Source organism: Zalophus californianus, chromosome 2, assembly GCF_009762305.2.
Source record: "Zalophus californianus isolate mZalCal1 chromosome 2, mZalCal1.pri.v2, whole genome shotgun sequence".
NCBI classification, from domain to species: domain Eukaryota; kingdom Metazoa; phylum Chordata; class Mammalia; order Carnivora; family Otariidae; genus Zalophus; species Zalophus californianus.
In genome coordinates this window covers 1,125,347-1,150,142 of record NC_045596.1, presented here as the reverse complement: position 1 = coordinate 1,150,142, position 24,796 = coordinate 1,125,347, and the positions used below count along the sequence as shown (strand labels likewise).

General features: G+C 46.0%; 1 protein-coding gene across 1 annotated transcript in view; it reads right to left on the bottom strand.

Annotated features, from left to right (window-relative positions):
• Window positions 1-23,030, bottom strand: part of NSD2 (nuclear receptor binding SET domain protein 2) — a 58,563-nt gene extending 35,533 nt beyond the window's left edge. The window contains 6 exon segments of the mRNA XM_027598262.2: window positions 42-186; window positions 8,250-8,732; window positions 9,236-9,402; window positions 18,773-18,935; window positions 22,420-22,997; window positions 23,000-23,030. Coding sequence (XP_027454063.1) covers window positions 42-186; window positions 8,250-8,732; window positions 9,236-9,402; window positions 18,773-18,935; window positions 22,420-22,997; window positions 23,000-23,015 — 1,552 coding nt within the window. The 5' untranslated portion in view covers window positions 23,016-23,030.
• Window positions 23,031-24,796: the final 1,766 nt, after the last annotated feature.

The window sequence follows — 24,796 nt, the reverse complement described above, 5'->3', positions numbered from 1 at the left end:
TCACAACTAAGCCGAGTACGCTAGTACAGCTTTACGTTTACCAGAGTCTTCCTCAGACTGGGAAGAGGCCACCAGGGCAAACTTTGTGTTATAGCGTGCTTTCTGCTTCTCGTTGAGCATGTCCCACTGGGATCCAAGCAACTCTTCAATCTCCTCACCTGAGGCGTCTGGGTGCTCAGCAACAACCTGTGGACACAGGAAAGGTGGGGTCAAGAAGGCCACATACCTACAACTCAGCTGGGTTTTGTGTTGCACAAAATCCAATGCACAGCCCTTGGGAACTCAGCATGTGGTGTATTTATTCCATCATGGGACAATGCCCCATAAAAGCTTCAAAGAAAATTAGTGATTATCTGATGCTATAACCCATTGAAAGCTCATAAATAAAAACAGTGCTGGTGAAAATAATTCAACTGTATTTATGTCAAGGAAGGAAACAATAAATGGTAAGAGGAAAAAATACACTTGTCCAAAATCACTAAATTATTACTAGTAAGTTACAATTATCTAGGTATTCCTGAAAAATCAGTGGTAGGACAAGTGCCACGGAAACACTACCTGTCAACACAGGGGTGAAGTCTTAGCTTGGCTTTCTCATTTGCTATAGCATACATCCATCTCTCAGGTACATGGCTCTGGAAGGATGGTACAGGTGGCAGGCCAAGGAGCATACCATGATGCCTCACAGTGCAGGCCAGCACACAGAGACAAGCCCCCTGCATGGCCCTCCAGCCATGCTGGGGTTGCCAGCATCAGCACCCCAGAAGCATGCCAGAAATGAGGACATCAGGCCCCACCCCAGACTTGCCAACCAGGAACCTGCATTTTCCCAAGGTCTGCAGATGATCCATGGGCCCACAGCCTTGCCTGCACACTAACAACCAGAGAAGTTTTAAAACCTCTGGTGTTCAGGTCCCACCCAAGGCCAGTTCATTCTCTGAGTCTGGCATCAGTGTTTTCAAGACTCTCAGGGGCTCTCATGTGCACCCAAGCCTGAGAGGTTATCAACAGCAGGGGCACAGAGGTGGACAAACGATGGCTGGCAAGCCAAACCCGCCCCACCTCCTGTTTTTATACGGTCTATGAACTAAGAATTGATTTTACATCCTTCAATGGTTGAAAAAAAAAGTCCTAGCACATAAAAATTACAGGAAATTCAAGCATTCAGCGTTCACAGGTAAAAGTTTTACTGGAAGCAGCCACAGGCACCCCTTTACCTGTTTTCTAGGGCTGTTCTCCTGCTACAACAGCAGAGCTGAACTGACACAGGCCTCAAATGCCCCGGAGGCCCTCTCAAAAAGGTTTGCTGCCTGATTCTGAGCACTAGCCAGCATGCTTTGGAGCCAGACCCCAGATTCGCATGTGGCTCCCCCACGTGGCAGCTCTGTGAACTTGGGTAAGTGAAGGTGTCTCCCCCTCTGTGATGTGGGGCTGCTAACACTTCACCTGGCAGTGATAAGGAATCAACGAGTTAATCCTGCTGGTCACTACTACCACCTAGATCCACCACCTGCCCAACCAACATAGGTAACCTCTGCCCCAAAACGCAAACCCCTACTCACAACATGGTCACTGCAGACGGCTTCCTACCGCCTCCTGTGTCTCCCACACCTCACCGTGTCCTCCCCGGCCCTGATGGACACTGGCACACCACCAACTTCCACCCACCCTCGCATCTCAGAGCATGTGCATTTTCAGATGTGGATCAACAACCACCTACACAATCATCCTGCCCTTCGGTGTCCTCACAGCCCGAGGACGCCTTCTGCAACTCGAAGTCCAGCTCTGGGCTCCAGTGTTCCACCGGGTGTTCTCCTCGGTGTCCCTTGTGAACTGTCACCATTCCCACCTTGCCCCTGCGTCAGCAGTCCCGGCCCTGCACACACCTGCTTCCCCCTCTCATCTTGGGGCAGGGCATCCTCACCACTTGGCCCACAGCAGGAGTCTGTCCTGCCTGCCCATCCTTCATGAGGGTGAGCTCACCAGCCCCAACATTTCAAGCATCAAAGGTCTCAGACCTTCAATGCAACAAAGGTTTCTGTGCAGAGTTTCAAAGTCACAGGACAATGGCCTGCCAGAACTCTGCACTTGAAGATTCCTCAAGATTCGCACATGCATTTGTGGACCCACGACCCTCCTTGCTCACCCACCCCTGAGTACAATATCCTCAAACAGAATGAGGCCTAGCAGTGTTCACAGCTGCTTCGTCAAACAAGACTCCTGAACCCTCCTTGAAGGCCGCTTCCCCTTGCACCTAAACCCACGCCAGGCTGGCCAGCTCCGCCCCTGAACATCTTTGTGCCCACCCCATCGAGATGGCTATGGTTTCAGCAACCAGTCCCCTGGCTTTCGGTCCTATCCACCCACCTGCTGACATTCGCACCCTAAAAGGTCTCCCTCCTTGCAATCAGAGGGGCCACAGCCCAGCCCACAAGCAGGGTAGGGTCCCTGCCACCTGGCAATGTCTTCCATGGCCCCCCGTAAGCTGGAGCCCATCCTCACCCCACTTTCATCACGCCCTGAACAACTCTGCACTCAGGGGCACAATGGCAGGCTCCATCTCTCCCTGAAACATTTTCTTCCACCAGGCTGACTTTGGATCACCCTTTTAATTTCAGCTACAATGCTATACTCACTCGCTCACTCATTCATTCAAGGAACATTCTGTGCTAGGGACAGAAAATAAAAAGGTCAAAGCAGCCACCATCCCACCCACAGTGCTCACCTTCTGGAGGACCATCTGCTTATTTCTCATCCCTAATCATATACTGTGTACTCCAGTGGGGGCGCAGAAGTACCTCCGTCTTCATTTTAGGTTAATAAGGCACTGGCTGCTCACTGAAGTTGATGGGTTTCATCAATGAAGCAGTGCAGTACAATGCTTACACGTTCTGTGTGTGCCCGTGCATGCACACACGCACGCATGCATGCACACACCCGTGATTATTCGGGCCAAGTCCCAATCCTTCTTCCTGCCTGTGTCCTCCTACTGGTAAAGGAGAGTCACTTTACATATCTGAGTTCAGGGTAGCTAGCTATAAGACAGGGATAATTTACGCCAACCTCGAAAGGCCTTTATGAGAATTGAATTTTTCACAGTAACATACTGGCAATGTATCTTACAGATGGTAAGCACTCAGTAGTGGCTACTTCCATATTTTTTTAAAAAATTTATTTATTTGTGGGGCGCCTGGGTGGCTCAGTTGGTTAAGCATCTGCCTTCAGCTCAGATCATGATCCCAGGGTCCTGGGATGGAGCCTCGCATCAGGCTCCCTGCTCTGCGGGAAGCTGGCTTTGCCCCCTGTCCCCACCCCCCACCCCGACTTGTGCTCTTGCTTGTTCTCTGTCAAATAAATAAATACATAAATGAATAAATAAATCTTTTTTTTTTTTTTAAAAAGATTTATTTGAGAGACAGAGAAAGAGAGCATGTGTGCAAGCAGGGGTGGGGGTAGAGGGAGAAGGAGAGAGAATCTTCAAGTAGACCCCCCACTGAGTGCACAGCCGGACGTGGGACTCCATCTCAGGACCCTGAGATCCTGACCTAAGCTGAATCCAAGAGTTGGGACACTCAACTGACTGAGTCACCCAGGTGCCCCAACCATATATATTTTTTTAAGATTTTATTTGTTTATTTGAGAGAGAGAAAAAGAGAGAGAGAGAGCATGAGCTGAGAGGGAGCTGAGCAGAGAGCCCGATGCAGGACTCGATCCCAGGACCCTGAGATCACAACCTGAGCCAAAGGCGGGCGCTTAACTGAATGAGCCACCCAGGGTACCCGATTTTTAATAAACTATCTCAGACATACAAAAAAAATATGGAAAACCAGATACCCACAAGCTCACACACACTGTGCTGATTGAACTGTTACCACTACAAAGATTCAGAGCGCTCCTCAGAGATCGCACTCCCCGCCCTCGGCCCACCTGTCGCCTCACACATCCTTTGAGAGCTCTGTGCGCCTTTTAGACTTGTGAGATGGCTACAGTCCCCTACAGCTCACGCTCAACTCCTAGTACTCCTGCCTCCCTACTGAAAAGCACGGCCAATGTAGCCAATGCAGAGTGTAGAAACAGTGGCATACAGTGTGTCAGGTCTGAGACTTACAGAAGACCTCCACCTGCCCTCTCATGGATCACCCGCTCCATGAGAAGCCAGCCTCTGTGCTATGAGGACACCCCAGCCAACCCATGGAGAGGACCACATGGTGAGGCCTCCTTCAGGCAATAGCAGTACAGCACCTTGGAAGAAGATCCTCCAGCCCCAGTCAAGCTTTTAGATGATGCAGCCCCAGCCAACATCTTAACTGTGACCTCATGGGACATTCTGAGTCAGAACCACCCAGCTAAGCTGCTCCCAAATTCCTGACCCACAGAATCTGTCCAAGAATCCATGTGCGTTGTTGTTTTAAGCCACTTAGTTTTGAGGTCAAGTGTTATGCAACACTACATAACTGACACGAATATATATACAAAGAATGGAGACATATTGCATGGTTCAAGTCTCATGCATCTGTAAAAATTCGGATCAGAGAAGGTGGAAAAGATTCTTTAAAAATGGGAAACTGAGACCACACACACCAGTAGTCAATGACATTGCTACTGATGCTTGAAGCCTTCAGTAAATTCTTCCTGGGCTGTTCATCACAGCTAGGGGACCCCCCCCCAGCTGCTGCTCTTGCCTCCTTGCCTGCAAACAGAGTCCCCCTCCCCACCCTCGTCCTCATCAGTGGGCCTACATCCCACCGTGGACATTGTCTTCCAGCAAACTCACTGCCCCCCCTGCAGCCCCTCTAACTGTATTCCAGAATACCACAGAACACACTTGTGAGCTGCACATCTAAGCTGAGCCCGATGGACAAAGATGAACAAGCAAAACATGTTAATGAAGAACTCAATACATTTCACAAAGCATAACACTTTCCTTCATTTGCAAGAAGCTGGACCTCAAAAAAGAGTCAAATGGTAGCCAAATGTCCTTGATAGTCATAGTCTTCTATCTAGTGACCCTAGAAAAGGGGGGTCCAGGAAGCAGAGAGAAGTCTCCATCCAATGCTGTTCCTCAAGAGTTGGGCATTGATTAATCAATCAACAACCAAACAAAAACCATCCTCAGAGTCACCACTACCTCCCAAAAGGAAAACACAACCTAGAAAGACCCGATTATTCTCAACTGGAGTCTAGGATTACTTATTACAGAACCAGCACATACCCACTTGTAATAAAAACAAAGTAACTGAACCAGTTAAAGAGTCTCCTGCCATCATCACTCTTCTGACAACATATAATTACTCAAAATCAACGAGCACCTGAGCCCAGCTGGGAGGGAGGGGGCCCATGGGCCTCACACTGCCCCTCAGCCCTACAGAGACTGGGCACAAGCAGGGAAGAGCAGAGCAGAGCACCTGTCTCTAATGCAGAACTGAATTTTAACTGTACACCTTCAGTGTGATTGTTGCATGTAGCAGGATGCCAATGGCAACACTGTACAGAATGGGCTCTGGAGGGGTGCTCAGAGCCAGAGAGCTCCAGAGCAGAGGCCCTACTCCTTGAGGGCAGAGCACCTCACCCATGTGTCAGCCTTCAGGCCGCAGCTTATCAGCAGTGTCCGGAGTGACAGGCTTCTGTTTGCTCTCCGCACATTTCTTAGGACTAGAAAGGCCATCTGAGAGCAATTTGGGTCCCCAAAAGCAAAAAGGGTGGTCTTTGTAAAGTGGCTTGAATTCTCAGGCACCCACTTTTCTCTCATAATTTCAAATGAGTGGAGAGACCATGGAGAAACAGACTAGGAACAGGCTGGAGTGCAGCTGGCTGTCCCAGAGCACGCAGCTCTCCAGCAACCATGCTAGGCATCTGGCTGTGAACATGGTGGTGCATATGCAGAGCGTGCCACTGGCGCCCCTGGCCTGCAGCAGGCCCGGTGTGGTAGCTGTTCACACTGCCCAGTGCTCGGCACCATTTCAAAACTGGCAGTGGCCACGGCTTCTCCACCTTCCCTGGGAAGACGTCTCAGCTCTGAAACAGAGGACACACATTCACAGCTACATGTCTACTCTTCTGGGATGGATGCAGGTAGACAGGTAGGTAAAACAGGCGGGTTATACTTCTCACACTTCATCGGACCGGGACGGGATGTGCACAGCCATCAGCACACTGCCCGCCCCCTGGACCTCCAGTGGGCTCACGGCACTGGTGCCCGGAGTCCCGCTGCAGGGACACAGCACTGCTGTCACTCCTTTCACAGCCTTCCAGCTTCGAACACTGCGCCATCCCCTTGGGCACCAAGGGCCGAATACCTGGGCATGACATTATAATACATAAAAAACACGCATCTTCAATTCCACTATATACTGCCTGATTTCTCTTGAAACCAGGTGGAAGAAAGGACGAGGGTTCTCACTGCTGCTCAGCATTCCTGAGGCACTGGCTTGTGCTGCTCACCTGGGGGCTGGGGAGAACACCCTCATCACAGCTGTATCATCTGCAGCGCCCCGGCTGCCAGCGGGCTGAGCAGCATCTCTTCATGGATGCACTGGCTGTCCAGACTTTTCTAGAAATTGCCATTTTCATAGCCTTCAGAATCATTTGAGCTTGTACACACCATTCATCTTTTCATTGTGTTCATGGTGTCCTTGGCACATAAACTTTCATAGCTCCTCAACGATCTATGATCAGTTTGGCTTAAGAAATCCTCCCCTCTCCCAAAGCACAAGGCTGTTCTACAGGAGCTGAGTTGTGAAACCACTGGGGTGGTCCCAGTGCCCATCCTGAGCAGCCAGCCTGTCCAGCTGTCTGCACCCCTTTCCCATCTGCTTCCACATGCTCAAGAGTCTGCTTCCGGGCTCTATTCGGGATGCTGCCACTGCCCTGAACATCCAAGGCACAAACGTCCCTGCTTCTAGCAACAGAGCTTCCTAGGGGACAAGGCAAGTCTTCAGATGAGGCTCTTTATCATCCACTTAAAAAATGCAAAGAAATTCCTATTGGGAGTTTTATTAGGATTATACAGAATTTATAGTTTAATAGAAGGAGAATTGACAACTTCAACTCCAGAAAACTGAACCTTCCTATCCATTAACATGTCTGTTTATTTAGGTCCGCTAAAGTACCAAGCATTATTTTTCTCCAAAGTTATACATGTTGTGTTATATTTATTTCTCGGTACCTTATTTTTTGTTGCACTCGTAAATGGTGTGTCTTTTTTTTTTCCTTAAGATTTTATTTTTTAAGTGGGGCTCAAGCTCATAACTCCGAGGTCAAGAGTCACATGCTCCACCAACTGAGCCAGCCAGGCGCCCCAAGTGGTATCTGTCTTCATACCACGTTTCCTCTGTGTTGCGGTTCTTGTATACTGATCTCACATCCACCAGTCCTAGTGAACTCTTATTAATTCTAAATATTTTCTGTAGATTCTCTTAAGTTTTCCACACAGACCTCTGCAAACAATGGCAGCTTTATTTCTTCCTTTACAGTTAGGCCTTTTTCGTTCCTTTCCCTTCCCTTACCGTCCCGGTTAGTATTTTCTCTACAACACTTAAGGTTAAGTGGCTAAAGAAAGGCATCTAGTCTTGTTCACAATTTTAAAGCGAATGCTTCTAAAGTTTTATTAATAAGTATGATGCTTACTGAAGGGTTCTGATTGATACTCTTCAACAGATTAAGGAAGTCACCTTCTAATCCTGGCTTGCTAACTTCGTATCAAAGAGCAATGAAATTTATCAAGTTGCCTTTTCTCCATCTACTGAGAGGCTCATTTAATCTGCAACACAGTGAATCACATACCAGATTTTCTCACATTATACCAACTTTACATTACTGAGAAAAGCCCTACCGACCCACTCACTTCAAGTACTATTGAACATAACAAAAAAAACAGGCGCTTAATCCCTTCAGTTCTTTACAATCAAGCTTTACAACGTACTAACAGATGCCATATTCTACGATGACAATTAAGGAAAGGGTTCAAATGCTTTCATCGTTGATATACCCTGGTCCCTGGTATCTTCTCACCCACAACGGGAGAGACAATTTTCATAACCAAGAGTGCAGAGGCAAGCATCTTTGCCCCCAAGGGTGAAAATGGCTGCTCCCTAACAATATTTATTAGATCGAAAAACTCTGCCAGGCTCACTACAGACTGTGCTGATAATGCTGAGAAACGAGAGAAACAGCATTGAAGGGATGTTCCTCAAATTCAGGAACTCCCCAGAATAAATACACAACACCTTAGAACCCATCACAGTACCCACCTCATCCCTGTGCTTCTGACAGAAAACCAAAAACTGGGACACCGCATCTCCCTTCCTGCTTCGTGGAGCAGAGGCCGTGGTCTTCTTCCTTCCAGGAGGAGACCCTACTCCTCTCTTGGGGTCGGCTTCTGCCATCTTCTGAGGAGTACTCTTTACCGTCCCAGGGTCACTTTCTTGGTGTTCGGCAGAACTAGACAGCTTGGCTCTCCGCCTTCTCTTGATGGGAATGCCCTCTTCTCTCATGGACTTGGGGTTATCAGCAGCTTCTTCAATGACTCCTGAGGATTCTACCATTTGTCCCGGAGACTCCACAGCAATACTTGCCTCCTTAGCTACGTGAGGGTTGAGATGAAGCTGGTCCCCCACGTAGAGGAAAGTGAACTTAGCTCTCCGCTCCTCTACCGACATGCTTGCAGCTTCTTCTGCTTGAACGATGCCCATTTCCCACTGGGCCCTCAATTTCCCTGAAATAGGTTTCAACAGCTGAAAAGAAAAACATAAGACATTGTAAGTTTCATTATACAAACAAAAAAGTAACCCACTTTAAAAAAAGGATACTTTTATAATTCCAGATAAATTTAGAAATCAAAAACTATAAAAGCGAATTAACTTGAAGGTTTTAGACAGAATTCAGCCCAATATAATAACTACTATTTCTTTAAACTGGAAGTCAATTCCAAACACATTTAACTAATGGAATACATATATCACATAATATATATTATATGTAACATTTTTTATATTTTTATATATACAGAAAGAATAAAAATTATAAAACAAATTATCTCTACTGTCAAATGGGTGAAACGAATAAACTGTTCCTAAGGAAACTTGTCATGTTTTGTAACACAGTGTACTTGGGTGAAGTTAAACAATGACAGACATAAGCCATTATACTAAATCAAGCAACCGTAATTTCAAAAAAGATAAATAAGAATAAAAATTAAAGTTTTGGTCTAAAATTATACTTAAGGAACATCTATCACCTTAATCTTCTCAGCTTTCGTGGGTGCCTGCTTGGCACTTTCCTGGCATAATTTTTCAAACTGTCCTTCTCCTTCAAAAGCTACAAGGCTCTTCTCAAATATCCAAGCTCTTTCTGGGGCATCACCAAAGAACTGTACGTGATACTGGCGTGCACTCTTTTTCTGACCTAGTTTTTAAAATAAAATGTTAGAACTTCAAAGTTAGAATTTCGGATGAAATTAGGCAGGTCTGTCAAGGACTACTGGCATGAAGCTGGGGGCCGCTCTGCGGCCGTGCCGCCCGGGCCGCTAACCTCGAGGGAGTCCCACTCTTTGCCCCTCCGTGCTCCATGTCACAGAGCAAGGGGACACACTCACGAGGGCCCAGGTAAGATTCAAATTAAACTAGGAAACAAAGTGGACATCTCCTTCCTTCCAAGATCCACTTGAAAAGATCACCAAATAAAGAAGGCCAAGAGACAACATCAGCAAAAGGGCCCTTCAACAGAGAGGGGCCTATGCAGCAATGAAGGGGTACAGACTGCGGTCAGACAGCCTGAGTCCAATCCCAACCCCACCACCTACCAGCTGGGCAACCTTGGGCTGGCTACTCACTCACAACGCTCACAGGGGGAATCAGGGCACCAATGACCTCTGAGGGCAGCCATAAGGTCACAGGGTAACCCCTCAGATGTCATCCTACAGTGCGGCCACAAGGGAGGTGGGTGAGGAAAGAGACGCTTGATCCCAAAATCCAAGAGAGGAGATGCCATTTTCAGCTGAGGAAGAGTGAGGTTGAAAACAAGCAAGCTGGTTAAAAGGTCAGATTTCGGTAGGCCTGGGTGGCTCAGTCAGTTAAGCATCTGACTCGAGCTCAGCTCAGGTCTTGATCTCAGGGTTGTGAGTTCAAGCCCCGCCTTAGAAGTCAGACCTCTGTGCCAAGTGGAAGGAGCAAAGGGGATCTCCACGGGAGGAGTACCCGCCCCTGCTCCTTCACGGAGAATGCCAGTCACAAGAAATCCAGAACACTCCCTAAAGGACCAACACATCCCAGAGGAGAAACCTCTCCGTCGCGTCCTTTGGGGAGCCTCCCAACTCAATGGCCAACGACCAGATGGCCCCTCTAAAATAAGCTAACAGTCTCCCCACATAAAGGCTGCAACAGCTCTGAGTGGTACCCTCTCAAACACAAATGCAGCATCAAGGACCCCCAGGACCCAGGAAAGCCCCCAGCAAAAATGAGTCCAAGACACACAGAAATAAGCAGTCTCTGCAAGGCCACACACACAAAACACCAGGAAGAGAGGACACCTGACAAAGAAAAAGTCTAGTTTGCTATGAAAAGAGAAGAGAAAGAGCTACTAGAAACTTTAAAATACAATTACGAAAAAAAAATCAGCAAGAAAGCTTGGAAGGTAAGTTAAGAAATCTCCCAGAAAGAAAAATAAGGTGAAAAACATCTACTCCCATAAAAAACCTATAGGATCAATCCAGGAAGTACCATACCCAAGTAACTGTTCTTCTAGGGAGAGAAACAGAGAAAGCTGTCAAAGAATGAACACAAGACCGTATCTCAGAACTAAAACAATCCTAAGTGCCGCATTCAACACCCATACCAATGCACATCTTTCTGACATTTAAGGTGTTGGGGGAGGGGACAAGGGCAGCTTCCACGATAATGGAACAAAAAGTAGAATAACAAGGTACTTCAAGAGCAGCCCCAGATGCTAGAAGGAAATGCTGTAATACCTTCAAAATTCTGAAAAGAATTATTTTCAACATAAAATTCTATACTGAGCCAAACCATCAATCAAGTGTGAAAACACAGAAGTAGCATCCTCCGAATGACAGGGAATCAAATTTACCTCTCATACACACTTTCTTAGAACCCCAAAAATATACTCCAGCAAAAAAGGAAAACTGACCAAAAGTGAGCACAGTGTGGAGCCACAGAAAACAATGCGTGTAACTCAGGAAAGCATCTTAAAAAAAAGTCAAAGATTACTACTATGCAAAAGGTTAAGAGTGCCAGCAATACAGATTGAAGCAGGAAAATGGAAGATTCCAGGGGAAGAAAAAAGTTAACTCTTCCATACCAAAAGAAAATCTGAGGAGCAGGGAAAGCGGATTAAAAGATGAGATCCAAGGGGTGCCTGGGTGGCTCAGTTGGTTAAGTGTCTGACTCTTGATTTCAGCTTAGGTCATGATCTTGGGGTCCTGGGATCAAGCTCTACAGTGAGCTCCATGCTCTGCACTCAGAGGCTCAGCACAGAATCTGCTTGAGATTCTCTCTCCCTCTACTCCTACCCCTCCCCCCGCTCATGCGCGCGCGCACACACACACACACACACACACACACACACACTCTAAATAAATAAGTAATCTTTTTTTTTTTTAAAGATGAGATCCAAGGAGCAGAAAAGGAAAATGGTAAATCAAACACAGGTTTTCGCTTTATCCCCCAAAAGGAGAAACTACATAATAGGATGTTTCAGGGACAGAGAAATGAATATTTGAAAAAAAAAAAAAAATAAGGCTGTATAGCCTTATATAGCAAAGTATATGATTTTAAAAAGAAAAGCAGGAGTGCCTGCCTGGCTCATCAGTGGAGCATGGGACTCTTGATCTCGGGGTCGTGGGTCCAAGCCCCACATTGGGTGTAGAGCCTATTTAAAAAAAGAAGAAGAAGAAAGAAAGAAAGGCAATAATTAACTCCAAGAAAAACAAAAAGTTGTACAAAAAAGAAAATGCAATTACAGAACACAATTTGCTTTTCACTGAATGATATTTACATAGTCAAAATTATGTAAACATTTATGTTTGATGTAATAAAAACAGTGAGTTAATTTGCCCCCTGGAGTGGCTGGTAGGCTAAAAATTAAAACAAACAAAAAACACCAAAGAACAGAGGATGGGAAGAAAAGAAGAAATGACTGAAGAGATCAGTCTTCATTTTCCATAATAGAAAATCAACAGAAAATATCTAAATGATAAATCAAAAGATAGTAATTAAAACTAGAAGAAAATGTTGAAAGAGTTAAAAATAATTAGCTCTAAGTTCACTACTAACCTCTCAATAGAATTTGGGCTGTTTTTAAGTGTGTATACTTCTTTGATTTTACAATAGATGAGATTCAAAAATATGTTAAGGGATTTGTGACTTCTTCCACTACTTTAAGACTTTGAAAGAACTTTCCGTGGTCATGAAAAGGACTACAGACATATGTCACAGCATTTGCATAATGAAGAAATCTGTTACAGTGCATATGATGAAATAATATGAACTTACATTATTTTTTATAAATAGTTAATTACACAGAAAAAATGCTCTTTACAGGTCAGGTGAAAAAAAGCAGAGAAGAATACTATAGTCTGATCCCAAGTTTGTAAAATAAATGTAATTAGTTTCGAAGTTCTTTCCTATCTAGAAACTTGGTAACAATATAACTCAATTTTCCCCTATTTTATGGGTTTCTTTAATCCATATGAATTTCTTTGGTTCAAGTTGAGAGGTGAATATCTACCAGTTGTCCCACTATTTATTAGTAATTATTTCTTCCTGTGATTTCTGATGTTCATCAATCATGGTTGGTACAAAAACACCTGTCACTGACTCCCCCTACCTAGAATCCCTTCTAAGAGAACCTGTCCTCCACCAATAGCCCAGGTACCTAATTTTGCATTACAATCCTTTCCTCCCCATAATGACCCAGTGGACTTAAGGTGGTCCCTGACCCTCTGGGCCAGACTGAGCCAGAGTCTCTCCAGATTCTATAGAATCCATTGAATTAACAGCAGTCACCCATGCATGCAGAATGGACTCCACACAAAGAGACAAGGCTGCTTTGGAACTGAAGCTCTAGGGAGGAAGAGAAGCCATAAAAAAAAAAAAAAAAAAAACCAAAAAAAAACGCAGACAAGTGCCTACAGAAGAATAGAGCACAGGGACAAAATCACAAGGACATGACACCACAAGTTCTATAGGAAATAAAGGACAAGCATCACCATGCCTGAATTTCCTGGTTTAGTCCCTGGGGGGCACTGGAGCACCAAAATAGGTAAAGCAGAAACTGACAAAATTGCAAATAAAAAAAGGCGCATTCACTATCACAGTGGATGATTTTAACACACCTCTCTTAGTAACTGAGAGAACAAGCAAAAAAGAAAAAATCAGTAAGGAGATTATACTATAACCCAAGATATGAGAAAGCCAGATTACCTATATTTTTTAGAAAATGCTGGAATTTAGAAATAAAGCAGTGAGGGTTCCCTTCCATAACAGGAAAAGTTGACAACAAAATTTTCCACAACAGATAATTACTTGACTCCTGGCCCCAGTTATCTGATGAGAAGACTAGTGGGAAATACAGGTTGCCAAGAAGATGGGGACGCTCTGGATGCAACAGAATTCAGTTTTCTTCACAGTACAATATCTAAAACATACATTTATCTTCTGTTTCCAACTTAAAGAGTCAGGCCTCAAAGCTGCTCATCCATCTGGATGCCCTTGTAGATAGTAGGCAAGACAAGTTATGCTGCCATATATCACAAAAATGCTACTAAAACTTTCATTAATTTAGCTTTTCAAAGGAAATTTGAACTTTCAAAAGAGTGTGGATTGAGCTGCAGCTTATGAGTTGTCTTCTCTTCTGCATGTATATTATGCTTCAATTTTTAAAATCTGAGTGCATTACTAAGATCCAAATTCAAGCACATCTATAAATCCAAGCATAATTAAGTGGGAGAAAAAGGTTTACATACACAAAAATGAAGAAGGAAATAAAATTTGGCATGGGGATGCGGGTAAGGTGAGGGAGTTGCATCTCACAGGGAAAAAAAAAAAAAAGAAAAACCTGCTTTACAAGACCCCCATGCTCAGCCAGCTCCATGCCAGAAGCCACCCCTTCTTCAGGTCCCTAGTCCTTCCCCAACAAGGACACCTAAACCCCAAAGTACACCCATTACTCACCATGTTACTCCCATCATGGAGCTGCTGCATGCCAAGTGTTCAGGAATCATAAATGGACCCAAAGTTCTACTTGGAGCCAGATCTCAGTACTGCCTGGAGTCCTACCTCACACATCCCTGGTGATTCTCTGTCTCTCATAGCACTGAACATGACTGGCACCCAGATCTGGGCTTCTACACACCACTGTCTTTTTTTTTTTTTTTAAGATTTTATTTATTTAATTGACAGAGAGAGCGAGAGAGCACAAGCAGGGGGAGCAGGAGGAGAGGGAGAAGCAGGTGCTCCACTGAGCAGGTCCCTGGAATCATGACCTGAGCTGAAGGCAGACACTTAACCATCTGGGCCACCCAGGCGCCCCTACACCACTGTCTTCTAAAAAGACCCAAGTTTTTTCTTCAAGAAACTGGCTGATTCCATGACTAGGGCAAACAAAGTATAAAATGAGCATGGAACATCTTGCTGGGCCACATGTAAGAAGTGCTCAAAGGCTGACTGAGACATGTCAAAAGGACACTGCTGAAAGGGACTTAATGGGACTCCTGCTGGTTAAATCTGGGGCAATTTGAGCATTAGAAAGAGTAAGGACTGGGGCACCTGGGTGGCTCAGTAGGTTAAGCACCTGCCTTCGGCTGGGATCATGATCCTGGAGTCCTGGGACTGAGTCCTGCGTCGGGCTCCCTGCTCAGTGGGGAGTCTGCTTCTCCCTTTGCCCCTCACCTCGCTCGTGCTCCCTCTCTCTCTCTCATAAATAAATGAAATCTAAAGAAAGAAAGGAAGGAAGGAAGGAAGAAAGGGGGGGGGGAGGAAAGGACTGGGGGATGGGCATTAAGGAAAGCACTTGATGGAATGAGCACTGAGTGTTATATGCAACTGATGAATCACTAAGTTCTACCTCTGAAACTAATATTACCATATTAATTAAATTGAATTTAAATAAAAAAATTTTTTTAAAGAGTAAGGACTATACTACATAACTAAATTCTTAAGAGGAAGCTCATTTTCATAGAAAAATGCCAGTTAAACACAGAAAGCATGATAAAAATGGACAGTTACCATTTTATAAGCCACTGGATCATAAGGGAGTACTAAAACCATAAGGAAAGACTGGCAGGGGAAACTCATCTCCAAACAGGGCCACAGATCACTCACTAATGACCAAAAAAAAAGGCCTGTATTTTCCCCTGGAGAGTTCTGTTGGCCACCACCTACTGGGAAGTGGGAGAGAGCTGACACCAAGAGCTCCTGATAGAATCCAACTGACACATGTGTCCTTCTGTCATCCCCTTACCCCCCATTCTCACAGTTTCCTCTGACCCCTTTCCTCTTCAAAGGTCATATGAATGTCCTATCAGCTGGAGGGTGTTCACCCTGGTTCCCTTCCTTTTGAACTACTTTTCAAATGCACATTAGCAGTCTTCTGAAGCTGATTTGCTTGTGATTACAAGTGCTCCCTCCCCTGCATCCCCAAACAATGCCTAGAGAAACACACTGCAAGAAGGCAGGTATTCAGTGAAGGGCCAAGCTCAAGCCCCTTCCCTCAAGAACACCTACAGGGTACACCTGGCTGGTCTTATGGACCTGAGTCTGACCACAAGAGACTAGAGCAGTGAGAGCTGGGGGCAGGGAGTGCCAGTCTAGACTGCAGGAGCCTAAAGAGATAGGACAGTGAACAGCTAAATGCAATGCAAGCACCCTTTTCAATCCAGAGCGAAGAAAAAACAGGCACAGGGAAAACACTGAAGATTGCTGGGGAAGTCTAAGCAAGGGCCCAGATGATGGGGCAGTGTCACTGACAACAGTGTTTCCTTACGTGTGTCTGGGTGTTGAGTTGGGCAAGAAGCTGTCCTTGTTTTTAGAAGATTCCTGCTGACACATCTAGGGGTGAGGCCCCACGATGCCTACAGCCTCCATTCACATGGGTTGGCAAAGGAGTGTTCATATTCAGAAAGAGATGGAGCAGGCTAAAGTTTGCAAATATAGGTGAGGGTTCATGGGTGTCCACTGTACTGTTCCACTTTGAACCATGGGCTTGGAAGGTTTTTAAATAAAGAAACAAGCAAACAACAAGCAACAAGATGGAACTCAAGTGTGAACCCTTGGCACTGCTGGGGAAGCTGGGGCATGTCTGGCGACATGAAGGCACTAAGAATGGGTACAAAATTATCTAAATTAAATGATCCAACACTGGGATGCTGCAGGGGAAGTAAATGGTCAAACTGGACCATTTCTTTCAGGAAAGAGCCCTAGAGGTGACCAGAGGAAAGGGGTAGATACAATAAAAATTCAGGGTTTAAAAGTAAAAAAGAGGACAGGAACCTGTGCTGACGTCTGAATGCTCACTACTCACCACGCAAAGACCTCTCCAAACAAGTGTTACTATCACTACCCCCCTCCCTTTTCCTACGTAGGGAAATTGGGGCTTAAGGAAATTAAGCAGTTCATTACTAGACCAACCGGTTGAGTCAGACCCTGGCAAGCTGACTCCAAAGCCCATGCCTCCACTGGGAGCATAACGCTCTGCTCCAACGTTGTAAGCAAGAGTAGGGGCCGGAGAATAGAGGAGGAGGAAGTGAGAGAGAATAAAAATGGTGTTGTGTGTGAATGTCATCCGGACAGCCTGTTGTAGACTCCAGGAATTATTTTGCTCTAAATCAGGGGAAAGATGTAATGAAATTAAAATTAATTAATCCCACGAGCCGGAACCAAGAGACATTCAAAAGACCCCTTCAATCACACAGGTCTGAGATGCCGGGAGCTTCATATAAACAAAGTCGAAACCCCCAGACATTAAAAAGGAATTGCTTGTGATGTGCTGGGCAGACCAGTGGCATGAAGTCATAAAGCCCACCATGACTTCTACTTCGCTTTGCTGCGTGGTTTTAGAGAGCTGGGAAGGAACCAGCAACACCTCAGGCGCACACCTGTGTGCGTGCCGAGCCTCTGTCTCAACTGATGGTTTTTTTCATACTCTACCAAGTCTAGATGCCTCTGGGGTACATCCTGGGGTCCCTGAAGCCTCATGGAAGGGACTCCCCAATTCTGGCAAGCTGAGGATGCCGAAGGTCCTCCATGGAGTCAGAGCTGAAGCCAGCCCAAAGGCTCTTCTGTGGCCACTACAAGTCCTAAGCAGATGTGCTTTCCTGAGCCTCAAAGCCAAGTCCAACCAGCCCCCGGGGGAAGAAAGCTGGACAGGACTCAGAGGCACTCAGGCCTCGAGCATGGTCCTCTTTGTTCTGAACCCACCTCCTCTCATGTCTGTTTGCCAGGTAGGCACCCCCGTACCCCATCCCTAGCAGCCATCTGCTTCATACAGCAAGCCAACAGCACCCCAACTTGCAGTGGAAGCAGCAATGCCACTCCTGTGAGAGCTCAGGCCTCCAACCAAAGAACAGGAGGGGACATGTACTCATGTACCACTAAGAAGCCATATAAGGCTGACTGATCAGCAGTACTAAGAGGCCAGGAAGTCCGCCTGGCCCAGCCCGCAGCTCTAGTCACCCATAATTCTGAAGGGTGCACAGGTCAGTTGGGCACTATCTTGGCTCAGCTCCAACACTGTGCTCACCATTTATCACCTTCCTCAAACTAAATTCAAACTTTACTCTGGAAGAACTTTCTAGAAGAATCTCAAACCACCTGAACTCATTTTCCCCTCCAAAAACACATGAGCTTTTATGTTTTGTGAGCTCCCCGATTAATATTTAAATTTGCATCTGCTCTAATCTGTATCAATAACATATTATATTCCTAATGTGTTCTTCAATTGCTCCATAGACCAATTTATATTCCCAAGTTTCAGGATGCCAAAGAAGATCATTTCTAGTTTTTTCCTTCTTCCCACAGGCCTAAAAAATAAACTGGGACATTTTTATAACTCAAACTTAGTATAAAATATAATTTCTGAAAATCATGCTGAAATAAGCCATCACTGTTTATCTAAACAATAAATTATCATAAAACCTAAAAAGCAATATAAAGCCAAGACTACTTCTCTATTAATTCAATCAGATAAAGTACATATCTGAGTTGGATATAAAAAGAAATGGCAATGTGTTTCATCTGAACCAATTATTAACTTTAAAGTTGCAAAAATGAACCACTGTAAATTCAACAACAAAAAAACAAAATCCAACTCACATATGGGCAAAGGACTAGATAGACATTTCTTCAGAGACATACAAATGGCCAATAAGCACAAGAAAAGATGCTCAGCATCACTAATCCTTAGGGAATTGCAAACCACACTACAAAAAGTAGACAGACAATAGAACAGTGAGTGCCAGGTGCTGGGAAGAGCAGGAACGGGGAGTTAGTCCTGAATGGACACCGAGGTTCAGATTCACAAGATGAGTGAGTCCTGGGATGGATGGTGGTGATGACCATTCAGCAATGTGAACGTGTTTAATGCCACTGAGCTATGCACTTAAAAATGGTCAAGACGGTAGTTTATGTTATTTGTATTTTAGCACAATTTTTTTAAATAAAAAAGAACCATAGTAGGGCTATGGAAGAGTAAGAAAAAAGTTTGGACGTTAGAAAGATTAAGTGCAGAAAGAGAAAGATGAAACAACAATGCAAAAACACAATACCTTTAAGTTTGGTATAGTTGTGAAGGAGTGGATCAGCAGAAACCATGCATGGCCACCAAGGGTAACCGGACACTTTGGACCACACCAAATCACCGACATTGTATTTCAACAGGTGGTCTTTGTCTCTGCCAGTATTTGGACAGGACTCTTTCTTAGCTGCAATCTGAAAATGAACAACAAAAGACATACTAACACATCCAATAAGTACCCCTAAATCCAGCCTTCTATCCAAAGATTAATCAGGCTAGAGGTTTAAAACACACACACACACACACACACACACACACACACACACCTAAAAAAGGAGCATGCTTGGGGCACCTGGGTGGCTCAGTTGATTAAGCATATGCCTTTAGCTCAGGTCATGATCTCAGAGTCCTGGGATCGAACCCCACATTGGGCTCCCTGCTCAGCGGGGAGTCTGCTTCTCCCTCTCCCTCTGCCTGCCTCTCTGCCTACTTGTACTCTCTATCTCTCTGTCAAATAAATAAAATCTTAGATAGATAGATAGATAGATAGATAGATAGATAGATAGATAGATAGATAGATAGGCAGGCAAGCATGGGCCCACCTGCATGGCTCAGTCTGTTGAGCATGCCTGATTCTTAATTTCAGCTCAGGTCATGATCTCAGGGGCATGGGATCCACTCAGCAGGGAGTCTGCTTTTCCCTCCCTCTGTTCCTCCCCCTACTGTCTCGCTCGCTCACTCTCTCTCTCTCTCAAATAAATAAAATCTTAAAAAAAAATAAAAAGGCAAGGGCACCTGGGTGGCTCAAGTCAGTTAAGCATCTGCCTTCAGCTCAGGTCATGATCTCGGGGTTCTGGGACTGAGCCCCACATCAGGCTCCCTGCTCTGTCGGGAGCCTGCTTCTCCCTCTCCCTCTCCCTTTGCCTGCCGCTTCCCCTATCTGTGCTCTCTCTCTTTCTCTCTGTCAAATAAATAAATAAAACCTGCGGTATCAGGGTGGCTTGGGTCATGATCTGCAGGTCCTGGGATTGAGCCCTGTGTCTGGCTCCCAGCTCAGCGGGGAGTCTGCTTCTCACTCTCCCTCTGCCCCGCCCCCTGCAACTTGTGCTCAGTCTCTTTCTCTCAAATAAATAAAATCTTAAAAAAAAAAAAAAAAAGGAGCATGCTTCCCCTGCTATCACTTCATCAAAATTGTCCCTTGCCCTAGCTAAAGAATCAGCACAGTGCCTGGCACACACAGTAGGTACTCAACATTATGAAGAGCCCTACAAATACCTACTCCCACGGCCTGGTTGATGGTCTTTAATGGTGCTTTATTCACCTGGTCAAGGAAGAATTTTCATGGATCAAATCCATACCCTGACCCTCCCGCTCCCCAGCCACGTGTTTGTCAGTTCTCTGGAGCATGTGCATCACCCAGCAGGAAAGGACCTAGAGTGGCAAGGACATCAGGAGGGCTTGGCAGCAAGTCTCAGCTCCATTTGTGATCTGAGTCCTGGGGCTCTAAGCCTCAGTGTCTCCACCTCAGAACACAGGTCACTTAGGAAGCTGGAGACCTGACCAGGGCCACTACCACCCCACACACAGTCAGTTTGACTCCTGGTCTCCTCGTGAGTGTGAGTGAACTCCTGAGCTTTCCCCTAAGAGCTCTACATACTTGGGCAAGTTGCTGAACTTGTTGGGCTTCCGTTTCCTTGTCTGTAAACCAAGGACAGCAGCTCTGAAATCTCACTAGCTGTTAAAAAGATCAGTGTGCATGGTGGGAAGGGCCCAGAGCTGCCACATACACACTTTCAAAAAAATGCCAGCTGGCTCCTCCACAGCGAGCACCCCAGCTTTACATTCTTGTGTCATCTAAGCAACACGGCGGCCCCATGAGGATGAGTAGTACCGCCCCCACGCTGAAGAGGGAGAGTCAAAATTCAGATATTCTACCCATATTTTCACAAAACCAAGCAGCAGAGCTAGGAATCACTTGCACTGGCCTCTTCCCCTACGAAAGAGTGAGATTCCCCCACAACCATGGGCACTTCAAAAACCCCCTGTGGCAGCCCAGCTCACTAAACTGATCTTTTAAAAAATTCACTGTCGTAGGGGCGCCTGGGAGGCTCAGCCGGTGAAGCATCCGCCTTTGGCTCAGGTCATGATCTCAGGGTCCTGGGATCGAGCCCCGCATCGGGCTCCCCGCTCTGTGGGAAGCCAGCTGCTCCCTCTGCCTCTGCTGCTGCTCTGCCTACTTGTGCTCTCTTTCTCCCTCTTACTCTGTCAAATAAATATTTTAAAAATAAAATTTAAAAATAAAAAATTCACTGTTGTAATTATATTAGCAAAAGCTAAACAGCTCCTGAGCACTTAAAAACACTTTTTTTTAAACCCTTAGAAAATCTTCATTATTTTAACGATTTCAAGGAAACTGGCCATTTCCCCTCTTATCTGTGGAAACTGTAAATAAAATTCCTCAACAGTAATTTTAAACTAAATATTCCAACTTTGGTGATGATTAAATATTCCAACCCAAACTGGTTTCAGGTTCCCTTTGCCTACCCCTGCAAGTGAGCCTGGAGCTTCAAGTAAATACCAATGGGCACCAGGCACCTTCCAGATTCTGTTCATACAGACTACATATAGACTGTCAGCCCCTGGCACCCTCCCTACCTCCTTCTGCCAAGGCCAAAGCTCCCCGGCTCTTTTCTATGGCTAATACTCATTTAAGTAGTGGGCCATCCTGAATGCCACTTTAAGACACAGGGACATTGGGGCGCCTGGGTGGCTCAGTTGTTAAGCATCCGCCTTCGGCTCAGGTCACGATCCCAGGATCCTGGGATCGAGGCCCGCATCAGGTTCCCTACTCGGCAGGAAGCCTGCTTCTCCCTCTCCCGCTCCCCCTGCTTGTGTTCCCTCTCTCACTGTCTCTCTCTCTCTGTCAAATAAATAAATAAAATCTTAAAAAAAAAAAAAAAGACACAGGGACATAAACCACTACATTCCTTCATTATAAGTTAGAGGTTTCCACCCAGTGTTAGATGAGTGAACACTTGCTCAGATGTGTTCAAGTGCTGGGCTCTGCACTAGGAACCAAGAATGTGAAAGTGTAAGACACAGCCCCAGCCATCAAGGAAGCAGACCATCTGCTGGACCACCTGGTAGAGGAGACAAGTGGACAGTGAGCCATGTGGAAGGACAGGAGCACTTGCACAACACAGCTCTGCTCCCCACTCCTCAGATGGTATAAATTGAAGAAGCCCCATGCTAGATCCCAACACACCTCCATGATTAGGCTAAAGAATGTCTCTGGAGAGAAGATCCATGAAAACAGCACAGCCTAAAGTTCAAGGGCTCTGGAACTGGCCAGACGGGGGTTTAGAAACTGGTCTTACCTCTCTTTAGCCATTTTAATCTTGAACACTTAGTTAATCTCTCCAGGCCTCACAACTGGCTTAACCGGCTGCCGTGAGGCTTGGGGGAGGCAATGCCAGGGTTTCCTGAAGTTGGGCCCCAGACACAGCCCGGGGCCCAGGGTTGGCCGAGTGCAGACAGGGAGAGTTGGAAAACAGACGCACGGCGGCCCCTCGTCCCCTCCACCCCACCCCGCATGCGGAGGCCCCCCGCGTGGCTCTTAGCTCACGGTAACCAGCTGCTGCACTCAACCCTACCCTGGCCACAGCTCCTCACAGATACCTTTTTATCTGAGGGACTTGAGATCTTGGACACCAGTGCTGCTTCAACAAGACCCTGCTCCAGTAAGGAGTCATATTTTATGCTTCTCTTCCTGCTCCTTCTTGCCTTATTTTCTGGTTTTTGTCCATTTTCTTCTGACTGGGACACAGCAGCAGCACTGTCACCACAAATTGAAGATTCAAAGAGAGGTTTCCCATTCATGTATGTTTTGGTGATCTTCAGCTTAATTTCCGGAGAGCCATTTTTGATAGGGGTGGTGTTAGGCGGTGTCCCAAGTCCTTTCCCTTCCTGGGACTCAAAACGTAATTTGGCATCATGAGCACCAGGTTCTCCATTAAATACACGGGAAGTTAGGTCTTTCAGCTTCTCAGATGGAATAAAGGGAAGGGCATCATGGCCATTAAATTTCTGCATGACCCCCTCCTGCAGACTGGTAGAGAGGTGGGCTTTGCTGAGGAATACAGAACATTCACGATTCACTTCACAGTTCTGAGTCTTTCCATTTGTATTGCCAAGGATTTCCGGTGCCTGCTTCATTTTTATGTACTTTACAACTTTCTGAACAGAAAGAGGACTTTTTTGATGCTAAATTCCATTCAGCCCAGATGCTTCCGTTCTTAGAACACTACAGTATTAGAAAAACAAAAATAAAAAGAAACATTATGCTTAAAACCTAACATAAGTATGCCAACACCTCTACACCTTTGTGTGGTTATTTGTTTTGAGGCATTTATGATACTTCCATCATAAACAGGAGGGAGTTCTAATGCCATAAAAATGAGACAGAATGACAAAATGATAAAGTTGAAAGGAAAGGAAAGGGACAATTTTTAAGGGGGGGAGGGGACACAAAAGTCAGGCACGGAAACACGAATCGTGCCACCACCACTAACCAGCAATGTGGCTGTGGACAGTTGCTTCAATCGGCTCAATCACTGTTAAATGGGGAGTTCACCATTAGTACATGTGCCTGAGGCAGCTCATACAAAGACAGGCCTTTGGGGGCGCCTGGGTGGCTCAGACGGTTAAGCGTCTGCCTTCAGCTCAGGTCATGGTCCCGGGGTCCTGGGGTCAAGCCCTGCTTCAGGCTCCCTGCTCAGGTGCCTGCTTCTCCCTCTCCCCTGGGTTGTGCTCTCTCTCTCCCTCTCTCTCTCTCTCTCTCTCTCGCTCACTCACTCTCTCAAATAAATGAAATCTTTAAAAACAAAACAAAACAAAACACAAAGACAGGCCTTTGAAAAAGGACAAGAGGGAAGAGCTCAAAACCAAAGTTCCCCTGGTTGCAGCTGAGGAGGACTCCCAGGCAGAGGTTCATCAACATGCCCAAAGTTACTAATCAGCACTGTTGAAAACCAGATCTCCCAAAGCCTAGCACACCATTAGTTCCAGGTTAATGGTGGGGGGAGTTACAAGTGAGAAAACAACCCGAATCAGTTCTGGTTCATGCTCAGGCTAACCTCCGTCATCCACCCCCTCCTTGCCCCAGCCCAAATTAAATGCTTAAGACAAGAAGCACTGTAGTAATGGCAAATTTTATTTAGCTATCTCCTGAAGATTAACTAGCAAGGTCAACACTGCTGAGCCTTAACATGTACTACTTGCAATGTGCCCTGCTGGTCACTTGAGGCCCAAGGGCGGGGGGGGGGGCAGTTTTAGGAAGACCTCAGGCTATAGGGGACGATCCGGGGCTTTACTGCATATAGCTGTAGTCCCCTGGGGACACCCAGTGAAGGCACAAAAACCCAAAGGTCAGCTAGGAACAAGGAACAGGCAGACACCCATTCCATTCCAGCTGGGAAGACATTCACCCAGACTGCACTATGATGGCCACCAAGGAGACCCCTCCAAGAAGGCAGCCCCAGCAGCCATCGGACACCAGCGAGAAGCTGACAGTACAGAGAGGCCCACACGTGTACAGCAGCAGTTCTCAGCTGAGGAAGATTTTGCTCCCCAGGGACACAGCACTGTCTGGAAACATTTTTTGATTGTCACCACTGGGGAGCTGCTACTGACATCTACTGGGGAGGGTCAAGAAGCCTGTTCAATACCATCCTACACACAGGACAGCCCCCACAACAAAGAACTATCTGGCTGAAAACGCCCATAGTGCTGAGGTGGAGAAATCTCAAGTGCAGCAATGAGGGACTGACTGTGGCATCTGCCGTTTCCACATGGACCTCATTGGAGAGACAGGAAAAAAGAGCAAACTCAACAGCCTAAGTTCCAGTTTAGCTTCACGTGCACTAAACGGCCTTCTAGCACCAGAATATGTAGAAGAGCACGTGGTTTCACTCACACAATATTTTTTTTTAAGGTAAATTATTCCAGGGGCGCCTGGGTGGCTCAGTCGTTGAGCGTCTGCCTTCGGCTCAGGTCA